Raw genomic sequence first — 12,004 nt, forward strand, 5'->3', positions numbered from 1 at the left:
TTTGATTCCGTGGAAAAAGGGTTATAAATGAAAACTGATTGGCATTCAGTGCACATTTCAGTTAAAATTAAGTTTAAAACCTTGTGCTTCAACCATAATTCATTAAAAAGCGATACGTACAGTTCCGTTCTGTTGACATAACCCGAGATGTTACTGAACGTTGCGAATACAAACAAATATCGTGTAGGAGGATTCCAGGATATCTTTGAAGTAAAAAAGTTATCATTCACAGGAAAACTACCGCTACATACAAAAATTACATATTGCCAAATTTTACTGCTGGTTGTATTCTTTCGCTGATCCTTGATATCAGTGTCTTCTAACACCGCACTGAACGATAGTTTTTGGTGTACACGAACAAGGAATTTATTTAAAATCAGTTTACATTTTTCATATTCGTCATGTGAAGCATCCAATACATGAACGTGAACAGCTTTGTCTCTTTCAAAAAACGCACTCGTTATTGGATTATAAATTTTTTCTACCCATGCACAGACTAGATGCTCTAAAGAACTTTCGTTAAGAAAATTTTGGTTCACGTCGTTCATCTTCACATCAGCCCAAGGAATATAAAAAGAAACACAAACTAAAAATAAAATAATTTTCATGTTTTTCTCAGAAAATATAACAATATTAAAGTAATATTTTTCTTGAAAGACTATAATTCGTTCTTTACCCGTAGGGTAATAGAGTTCACTCTCAATGAATAATAAACAAGCAAGCGATCGAATCACAAAGTTTCAGTAACTAACTCAAAATAAATAAATAGTTTACTGACAACTGAAACGCAGTAACATTCTTTGTACCTTTACTTGGATGGAATAACTCCAGTAGGATCTAATATTTAATTTTATATGTTCACTTATGTAGTTTTCTTATGTTGTCTGTTAGTGCGACATATTCCTAACGATTATTGGTTTTCGATTTTATGCAAACAAGCAATAGCAAAATAGCTTTAAATATTTTATGTGTTTGGGAACGACATGACTACGAACGTTTGCAAGATACGAAATAACATTAAATATTTACCTTGGCCATGTGGTAAATAGTACATATAAACGAAATGCATGCAAAAATTTTCCTTTGAATTGGATAGCAAACAACGAAGAACATTATTGCTATACAAAGGCCTGCAAAACCTCCATACACAAATATCAGTACAGCTTGAATAATTTATTTAATAAAACTGTCTTCATATGTCATTCATTTTCTAAGTAAATATGTTATTTATATTTTTTATAGTGTTGGATCTTAAATATTAAAGATCCAAGCTGCTTAGTTAATAAATTATTTAGAGTTTATTTTACAAATTATTTGTAAATATTAGTTTTATACAATTTACAGTAAATTTGATTTCTTTATAATGCATTAATATTAATTTCTGCTTCATGACTTGACTATGATGGCTAAAAATGGCGCAGTTGTAAGACACTATATTTGCGTTCTAAAGGTTCTAGATTCGAAATCCTGTCAACCATTCTAATCTCAGTTTTCCATGGTTTCCTGAGAAAACTTCAGCCAAATGATTTCATACAACATTTTTTGTCCTATAACTTTCAAAATATCCATGTTCTGTATTGTTATATCCCCCCACCCTCCGGGTCAAATAAATTTAGTTTTAGTTACCAGTGAACATTAAGGAAAATATTTATACACATATCTATAGAATATACATGAATAAATACTTTATCTGAAACGTAAATGAGTAACTACAACTTCACACAAAATTTTATAATAATAATGAAATAACACGTGCAAAAAAAGAGCATTAGCTCAGGGTCGAACGACTACATCATGGGCACTTAACTGTGTGGGAAATACCTCGTGAATACACTGTAAAGCTTCAGTGAAACACCAATTAAAATATTAAATTATGTGCCAAATTTCGTAAGAAATACTCATTATTTCATTCATGCAAAAATAACCATAGCCATGTGTTGTAGAAATTTACAATGTAATTCATGCATTATTACGGGCTATTATTTTGGCAACTGTTTGCCTAAGTTTTTTTTTGCAAATATCCTGACTTTTTTTTCCTGTGTTAAAAAGTCAAATGCATAATAAATGCACTGCAATCGTGTAGTGAATTTACCGTAAAATTTAATGAAACGTACAATGTAGCTGGTGAGGACATTGATCACCCCCTTCCTTTTCACTCCTTCGAACCCCAATTCGCAGTGGATACATAGGTAAGTTCAGCTTGCAACACGCACGTGTGTGTATTTGATCCGTCCGACCAAAGTGACCCGACAACAGCACGAGGTGCGTCTCAGACAACACACACAGAGTCGAACACAGACAGAATCCTTGACTTCTGGTCCCACGTCACACTCAGGCCCCGGACGGTAGTGTGATGGTTCGCCCGAGGCGGACAGTGGTCGCTCGCATCAAGTGGGAACACCACATAACTTAGAAAGTCACAACTTAGAACTGTCATAACTTAGAAAACTTGGAAAAATCCACGTAACTTAGAAACACACAACTTAGAAACAAACAACGCAGAACCACACAACTTAGAAACGTCATAACGTAGAAACTCATAACTTAGAACTATCACAACTTAGAACTGTCATAACTTATAAACACGTAACTTAGAAACGCGCAACGCAAAAACACACAACTTAGAAACGTCATAACGTAGAAAGTCATGACTTAGAACTGTCATAACTTAGAAAATTCTAAGTTATGTGTTTCTAAGTTGTGTGTTTCTAAGTTATGACAGCACCCCGAATCAAGTCAGTCGCAGAGAATCGGGCCTTGTTGTCCTAGGAGATCGTGCCAGCAATGTGGATGACAATAAGCAGAGAACAGGTAAGTCTACATTTAGGATAACAAGGCCTTTGTTAAGTTCTTTAAATGATGGGTTCAATGGGGAATTTTGATTTAATACAATTATAAATATATATAAACCCACAGTTTTCCAGTGTACGATATCAGTCTGTTTGTGCCCGATGACGGGAACAGATGTCAGTTCCCGAAACGTCGCAACTGTTCTGTGATAATAAATCTACTGTTTTCATCGGTGTTGCCGTCGTTTGTGATACTACATATTATCTAGAATTCATCGTTGTGATCGTATATTTGCTGCTTTGTCCATGTTTTTTTGTCTGTCGGCATTTTTTATACATTGTTTATACATATTAGTTTCATACAATTTACTGCAAATTTATTCTTTAAACTGTCTCGTCGTTGTTAACCTACTGTGTTAGTCTGTGCTGTTATTTATTCCTTCCACGGAATTCTTGTGCTGTTTGATATTTAAGTTTGAATGTGTTCGTCTATGCTGTCATCGTTGTGTGGTACATAATACCTGTTTAGGTTCATCATTGTGTTTATCTGTTTGACATAATCTGATTTAGGCCTGCTTTCTGTGGGTTTACGTTTTTTATTTTTAATTCTTATTTTGCATTCATGAAGTTTTCCCATGATAGTGCAAAAAAGCAATGACGTATGTCCAAGACATTGTATTTAATGAACGCCTTTGTTAAATTTTAATTTATGTCATGTGATAAATTATTATATCAAAGTAATGATTATAGTAGTGAGCAAATTTGTATTGTCATAATTTTTTTAAAAATTTCCATTTCAAATTGGTTTTGTACCTTAATTTTTTTCCCCATTGTTTGTTATTTGTTTATGTAGTTGATATTTAAATGTTTTTTTTAATTGAGTTATTTTAGACGTATGAGCTTTGTTTATTTCTTTCTTTCATTCTGTATTTTGTAAATATCTGCGGGGTTAAACGGTGGACAAATTTTATGAACAGTTCATTTGTGATGGTCAGTGCGGTTCCGCGGTCGCGCAGCAGATTTCAGCGCTCGAAGATCGTGAGAAAGAAGAGAGGTTAGGGACTTGAGGGTGATCCACGGCGGCCCTGAAGGAGTTCCCGTGCTCCGCCCGAGGACCTCGGACGGCGGCCCCGGAGGAGGCGACTGCAGGGCCGCCGGGACTCCAGGGCGAGCGCCGCGAGGCTGGAGCACACGCCGAGGCCCAGCACCAGGAACGAGAAGGTGAGGTCGCTGAGGCCCGGGGAGGCCTCGGCGAGCGAGACGTCCTGGGGCCTGGGGCGCGTCGCGCGGTCCGCGGCGAACAGCCCCGCCTCCACCATGCCGCCGACGATCCTGCCGGAGAGACGACCAGACACGCACGCGTCAGGAAGTCCTCGCGCGATTCCAACACGAGTTGATGAACCATCAGAGAGACGACGTACTATCACCGAAAGAAATTTTTGGTATATTTTACAAGGAAAATTCTTGGAAACCCTTTTGCCAAGGATTATTACTTGTAAAACTACAAGGCAGAGCTTTCTTTGTACAATGTGCGATTTTGCAAGGCTCTCCCTAGTAGTTTTGCAAGAAATATCCTTGGCAACAGGGTTTCCAAGAATTTCCCTTGTAAAAGTACAAAAAATTTTTTTTATTGAGTGTATACGGCTAGTTTTCCACAGTGCCAGCAATTCAGTCGAGTGGCGAGAGACCGCGTGATACAAAACACTTATTATTAGAGTGCCTTTAGTGAAAACGGCAAGTGGGCTCTCGATCCAGTGAAATGAACAGTGAGTGGGTGGTCAAGTAACTTCCGCCACACCAACTCACTCGTACTATTTTTTTTTTTGAACGTTATTAAAGTCAAAGTTTTGGTGAATCGCATCGTTCTTCGAGAAATCTCTCTCCGGCGTCAGTGCTCGTTGATGTTTCGAAACCACGCTCACGTTTTTAGCGTTTTCCCGAACACTGGAAACCAATTTTTTTTTTCTCTATGATTTTGAGGAAACCTAGTTTTTATTGATTTAATGAACGGTATACAAAAAAAAATTAAAATGTTCCAAGACGAAAACTACATAGGTACGCACGGTTAATCCAAATTTTGAAAAAAAGAGAGCTTATTGAATGTAAAATATACTCTTTATAAAAAACAAATTAGCAAGGGCAGCTGTAATCGCAAAAAATAGATCTGCTGTGGAAATACCAAGGTTTTTGCCTCTTCCAAGACGAGCTCTAGATCATGATCCATACCTACCTATATTAAAAGATCGACACTCGAACATCTACTAAACTCGCTTCTTGCCTTGTGTAAACGCTCAATCACCTACTTGCTGTTTTATCGTCCACAAAATTGCTGGCATAGCGTAAACCAGCCGTTAGTTAAAGTCACTTTTTACGTCGCATTAGCCGAATAGCAACACCAAAAAATAAAATACCAAATAAAAATCTGGAAATGGTGCCTGACCACGCCTGATGATCGTTAACAAGTAAGAATTATAATTTCCTTCGTCGAACTCAGTCATGCCCTTTGAAACTGTTTCCAAAATGCAAACACTACACTTCACCCGTTGTTTTCGGTGACCTTCAAACATGCCTAAGACCACAATGAGTCATTGTGGGACAGACATGGTGGGAAATTGTGGGACCTGGTCATCAACTGGAAAAAAAAAGTTGCCTCACGTAGTATCACTACAGTATCCACAAAAATAAAAATAAAATACATTGTGAAAAATAAATCCTGCAGTGAATAGACGGACACCAGAAAAATTTACAGTTTCAAACTAACAAATTAAAACAATACAACTCTACATACCTATAAGTTATCTCATTTACTTCAATTATTGTCCTACAATTGTTTATTCTTCAATTTCTCTGGATCGTTCGGAGGCAATGATAAGCAAAAAGAAACATTTTGACCAAATAATAATCTACCCAGTGCAAAGAATAAATCGTCTCAGACTTTGTCATCGGCTAGTAGGTACGTACGCTAATAAAAGAGGAGTTGGGAGGGTTGAGTATTTATAGGAAAGTAAAGTGTACCTGAAGAGAAGATTATATACCAAATTGTCATTGTTCTACAATAACTATACGGGAAATAAAATTATCTGAGCTTGGATTTCGGAGATAACTTTAAAAAGTAAGTTTTCGTTGTTTATCGCCATTATGAAAATCCCCTGAAAATTTTAATTTTATAAATCATATGTTTTTTTAGAGAGTGAATTAATTCCCTTCATTTGCAAAAAAAAAGTTAAGGAAATAAAATGAATATTTTATTTTGCTAATGATGCACATTACTCACTGTAAAACATTCTGCAAAGTGTCAATTTAAGTGCCAAACGTTCCCTCTGTCGTAAGCCACGGGGTAGCCATTTCACCCGGCGTTAGAGGAACCTGGATGATCCTCCACCACTCGCCTATGACTAGGTCACATGCCAGAGAACAACCAACCCATAAGCATCCGCGGCGCCGACCTGCCAAAGAGGTTAGGCGCGCCTGCATGCAGCTTCTTCTGCGCGGAAGACATCTCGAAAGTGTTAAGTCATTCTGGAAGGGTTGTGACCTGATGGACTCGTGAACATTCTAGATGAGCCACTGGTGCACATTCGGACCCCGACGCGTGTCTCGAGAGTTCTAGTGACAGTGAGGGTTTGGTTGGACAGTGAAAGTGTGGATTAGCGAGCAAGTCAGTGAGTTAACGATTTGGACAGTGACTTCGTTAGTGAGTCAGTCAGTTCGTAATTGAACCAGTTGGCTGGAGAGTTAGTGAAAAATTGAGTTGGCGAATCAGTCAGTGAGCTAGCTATAGTGTTGGTTCTTTTGTGGAATTAAGAATACCGGGTGAGTGCCATGTCATGTGTCGTGTCAAAAACAAAATGTGAACAAGTGAATCTACGGAAATGATGTTGGTTCAGCAAGTGTGTGTGTGTGTAGAGACGGGGTATTGCGTGTGTAGTTGTGGTTATGTTTACTGAGCCAGTGGTTTTGAACGGTTTAAATTAACTTAACTGACATGTATATCAGTTGTGTTATGCTAAGTAGACGGCAATTTTGATCTAGTATTCGATCATTTAAGATTTTTAATAGAACTTTTGATAAGTGAAGTTAAACTCAATTAATTTATAAGTTAGAAAAAATAAAATAAAATTATTTTCCTATATTCAGGCCCGTCTTTCCAAATAGCTTACTCGTTTTTTCCCCAACATCTCTAAAATATATCATGCAATTTTAAATTTACTGTTTATATGTGCTCAATAGTTATACTTTTTATGTTTTTGTTTCTAATGGCTGTCGTAAATAATTTACTGTTATACATTTATCTCTCAAATGCACGACTATGTGTTTGTTTTATACATCTTTAAGAAAAAAACATGTATTTACTTACCTTTTGAATCTTGGCAAGAAAGGTGTGTTCGGTCTAGCGATGAACGTCACTAGGTACGTCTGGAAACATTCTGGAACCATTTTTATGCGATTCATCCCAGACGAATCCGAATAGTTGCGAACGATCTCCATCATTCGACTCGCTTCGTATATGTAGGCGATGTCTTTTTTGTGCGCCACTCGAGGTAACAGTTCATCTTCATTTTGTTCGGATACGTTAAACCTTGTCGACAGACGCTTAATGACGGGGTTTTCACTGTTGAAGATTTTAATATGACTATGATAGCTACTGAAAATATGCAGCCCCGATATGTAGAGTTCTTCTAAAGTACGGATGTCCTTGTAAAACAAGGGAATGCTGGCATTAGTGGAGACTATGCTCTGTAAAGCGTTAACCACAATAACGCTGAATAGAAGTAAAGGAACTAGAAAGGCTCTTTTGATCACCGAGGTGACATTTTTGATTCCTGGCCAAGGTATGCCGAAGAAGACGTGGAGCAGATCGGTACACGCGTTCGGGAAATTGCTAGCCCATCCCACCTGTTCTTTCTGGTTGTTGCCCCAGAGCAACCACAGAATGACGAACGTGAAGTAAACCACCAAGCAGTACATCTCGGACTTGAAGCTCAGACCGAGAAGCAAGGAGAACCATGGTGGGATGGCACCGGGCAGCGGCACGTAGGCGCAAAGAGAATCCTGCGTGATTGGCCACGGGATGTACGTGAAGATGTCCGTCTTGCTGCCCATCATGAGCCACGTGTTCAGCAAGATCTCCACTCTCCCTGAGGCGAACAGGGCCAAGGTGCCCACCAGGGTTCCGTTGTCCATCCTGTAACCAGTCGTGAAGCCGTGTTCGGGCGTCACATAAACCGGAGTGACGTTCATGTGTCGGACGAGCTCCTTCATGAGGAGACCAGCTCTCCCCGAGAATCCTACCTCGCCGTTCTCCGAAGACCTCTTCACAATGCCGTACAGCGGGCTCTCGTAGACAGCTGCTGGTAGTCTGTACCCGTTCAAGTCGGTAAGGCGCTCCAAATCAAATCTGCGAGCAAATAAACTCCCTCTTCTCACATCGACAGTTTGCAAACTTTCCCAATCTCCTCGAAATGGATTGTAAGTAAACAAGTTCCAAATATGTTCTCTTACTGATAATACACAGAATATTGAATTCGCTACTTTGCGTTCTTTCCACAGCAAATCTAAGATGTTTGAATATTTCTTCCCGACTTGAACGCGGTCTTCCATGGTCATCCCCGAGTTTGACTGCGATACAAAGACGATTAAATGATTCGCGCAGGTATTCCACGAACATGTTCTTTTCTTGATAACTTTTGCGAAGAACTCTTCTGTGTCAAAAAGTAAAATGACCCTCTGTGAGAAATGCATCTTGTCTTGACATATTTTAGTGTGATTAGTATTTGTTTTTTCTACGACTACCGCAAACTCCAAATACTTAAAAACCATAGATGTGAACAGTTTCCATACATCATTGTTTTTATCATTTTCTCCTGCATATGCTTCGATGCTTATCGTCTTGTTACTGTCATAGTACCAGAATGTCAGTGGGATGAAAACAGAATGCATCCACGATGATATAAATGCCTTCAACTCATGCTGTTGGTGAAAATTTATATGCGCTGTTTTACCCATAAATATAGGATTAAATATAAAAACTACGAACATGAAGTGTAAAGCACTAAGTTTCACCATCGCGCTCACTTAACACTGATTGTTTCAAACCCCTCAATTATTCAATCGTTTACCTTTATTCTGAGGTAGAGTTTTACTTCAGCACTGTTCTGACACTGCCTCCGGTAAAATAATATTTTTTTTTGGGAACAACAAATTTCCCAATAATAAAAATCAAAATCAAAAAAAAATTATTTAGAATTTTAATTACATTTAACACATTTCTCGTGACATGGGTACTGACCAAATAATTTTTTCCTTGTGCGCTGGGGTAGGTGACTCTCTGATTTATAGAACACAGTCCAACAGTAGCTTGCTTTTTTATTTCCTTCCTACAGCAAAAAAAAAAGACCTTAAGTGGGAAATAATTGGGAGTGAATTCAGTAGCAGTCAAACATAACCGTCGCTTCTCAGTGTAATGACGTTGACGTTGATGACTTGAGTACGTATTTAAAATTTCACAAGTTCTTAACACTTCTTCTCTTCACGCGCATATTTTTTTAAGACTACCAATATTTGTAAAAATGTCATTTTTTCAACGTTTTATAAGTTTTTTTGGAAGGGGGCTTGCTTTTGAGTTTTCTTAATGTAAATTAATTTACTTTAATTTTTTTCTCTTAAAATAATTTATTTTACACCACGTTCCACGGAATAAGCTACCCTTCCTTTTTTTTAAATCCACTTTTGGTGTTAGCTACCGAGTAGCTTTACTTATGACATTACTTTTCAAACCATTTCTAATTAATTTATAAATAAACTTACTCTTTCTGCAGGAAATAAAACAAATGGTTTCTAAAAATAAATGTAACATACAGTATAGAGTGTCTTTATATTTTATGTGTGACTTTAAAAACTCGTTAGGGCTAAAGGTGAAATGAAGCCCTACGCCGGATCATCAAACGGAATGTAATTGCATGAAGGTGCACGGGAATAACTCCGAGAAAACCCTCAGCCCCTACTCGTTCGTTGGAACGTCCACCAGGTCCCCCCTTACCACCCCTCCCCCTAGGCCCATCGAGAAAAAAACAGAACAATAGTAATATAATAATAATCAGCGTAAATGCATAGCCTACATATGTTAAAATATGTTATTCATTCACAGTCCCCATCGTCCGTAGCTAAACGATTTCACTTCCCAAAATCATGACTTGTTCCGAAAGCAACTTGGCCTTGTTGATTCCTCTGCATCCTCCAGCGCATGTTCCGAATCCTTCTCTGTAGCTGCAGCGCGTGCTTGGTTTGCACTTGAAGAGCCAGTAAGACAACACATTCCACACTCAGCTTACAGAAGATCTGTTTTTAAATAAGTTATTTAATAAATATGTACATTTATATATCGTTACTTAAAACGGATAACGACTGTGATCCAAATTTTTTCTTCCTCAAGCAACTTCAGGTATGTGTGGTTTGGTGAGTGTATAGTTGGCGTATACATTTTACGTGATAAGTTAATTAGCTTAATATATACTGTTAAATACCAAATAGGTTTTAGTTTTAAAATAATACAGTGTAGTTTACATAAATGTTATTTTTTTGTAAAATATAGTTTTTGGTTCTTGTTTGTGTACCTTTTCTCTGTAAGTAAAAATACTACCATTTAAGAGGACATTATTAAAAATAATAATTTATAAATTATACATTTCCCCCCGTAGTTTTTATCTTAGTCTATTTTTTATGTTATCAATTCTTTGTTTTACTATTTAATGATTTTTTGTAAAAGTAATATTTGTTTCAAATTTGGTTTAGTGTAAGACAAAGTGGTGTCCACACATTAACTTCGCCACGTGTGAAAACGAGACGAATAAACAAATAAGTTGGTGTCGGGATTCGAAGCCGGCTCGTCCGGGTGGGGGGATGCGAGCCCATCTCCCCGGCGGGCCGGGGTCTCGCAGAGCCGCTCATGAGGCCAGACACGCACCTGCCTCGACAGGTCCCCACCTGGACGCGACCCTGAAGTGTATTCGACCGAGTTTCAGGTAATTGCAGCCTCATTAACCATCGCGCATGTCCCAAATTGCCCGGACCTTCGCACGCCTCGATCCACCCGTTCCGATCGTCTTAAAAAAAACGCAAGTTTCAATAGAACGCGCCAAAAAATAAAAACTGCCCTTGGTTTACAGTAAAACCAATTGTGAAGGATACACGCATTAAAGGCGATCCGAATTCAAGTAGACGTATGTGTGCTGCACTGGTGTTGGGAAAAAATTTTTTTGCGTTACGAAGAATCTAAATAATTACGTCTCGAATTTCTCTTTTGTTGAGCACGACAGGTGAGAATAAAGACTCGGACGCCAGACACACGGCTGGGAATATTGCCTCCAGCCACGCCGGGAAGGCTGAGCTACGATGATGAAAACACTTGGACATGAATGCATTCGTTTTCGCAGAACACTCGAAAAAGGAGGCTCTTTGTGTTCCCGTGTTTTCTCGCCAGGAACAGTCAAGGTTTCTTTAGTAATTTCCATCCCTCCACACCGGTTAAACGAGATAGTTTTTTTTTTCTTTCTTTTGAATCATGAGAAATGTTACTGACGTTGCTTACGAAAGTGGGTAAAACATTCCTCATCTATTAAGGTTAGGTTATGATAAAACAAATTATTTCCCAATTTTTTTATGAAAAGTTATCAAGAATTCTGGCTTTCGTTTCTGGTAACGTCAAACCTCCAAGACAGTCGCTAAAGAGGTGTTTGGTTACACTTTGTTATTTTATAAAATATAAAAATCATATCTATATATATAAAAATGTTATGTTGGTTTGTGTACGCTTCAAAAACTTAAAAAGTTCTGCACCGATCGAGCTGAAATTTTAGCATTATATACAACCCGCATCAAGGATTGTTTTTATCTACTTTTCACGTCAGCAACATACCCGCGACCGCGAAAAAGTAACTGCGCCATTTTATTAATGTGTTTTCTCACCAATAAAAACTAAAAAAACACGTATTTTCTGTTATGGAAACGTTTCTCCATGCCAAAGGATTTCTCTTAGCAATGGAAAAAACTACGTGAAATGAAGCGAGCGGGAAATGGCTATATACAATGAGAATGCTTTTATTGTGAGGTGCAATAATTAAATAATGACTAAGCGTACCGGTATGGGACTAATTATACAATATGAATGACGTACTTTAGTGTGATCGTGTCTCGATTGAGCTGCGCCGTTATCCAAA

At 38.0% G+C, this 12,004-nt stretch overlaps 1 protein-coding gene across 1 annotated transcript; it reads right to left on the reverse strand.

Moving 5' to 3' along the window:
* Positions 1–3,844: 3,844 nt before the first annotated feature.
* LOC134528156 (uncharacterized) lies at positions 3,845–10,826 on the reverse strand. Its single transcript, XM_063361505.1, has 4 exons — positions 10,753–10,826; positions 7,686–8,187; positions 7,147–7,526; positions 3,845–4,121 (listed from the first exon to the last, which is right to left on the reverse strand). Exons 1-4 carry the CDS (start codon positions 10,824–10,826, stop codon positions 3,845–3,847), a joined length of 1,233 nt encoding a protein of 410 aa, XP_063217575.1.
* Positions 10,827–12,004: the final 1,178 nt, after the last annotated feature.

This window comes from Bacillus rossius, chromosome 1 (genome assembly GCF_032445375.1).
Source record: "Bacillus rossius redtenbacheri isolate Brsri chromosome 1, Brsri_v3, whole genome shotgun sequence".
Taxonomy (NCBI): Eukaryota; Metazoa; Arthropoda; class Insecta; order Phasmatodea; family Bacillidae; genus Bacillus; species Bacillus rossius.

Excerpts from the sequence above, each read along its gene's own strand:
- LOC134528156 (XM_063361505.1), bottom strand. The coding sequence starts at position 10,826 with ATGAGGCTGCAATTACCTGAAACTCGGTCGAATACACTTCAGGGTCGC. Across the intron at positions 7,527-7,685 it reads GCAACAACCAGAAAGAACAG|AGCATAGTCTCCACTAATGC; the intron begins GTGGGATGGGCT and ends AACGCTTTACAG. Across the intron at positions 4,122-7,146 it reads TTCTTGCCAAGATTCAAAAG|GATCGTCGGCGGCATGGTGG; the intron begins GTAAGTAAATAC and ends TCTCTCCGGCAG.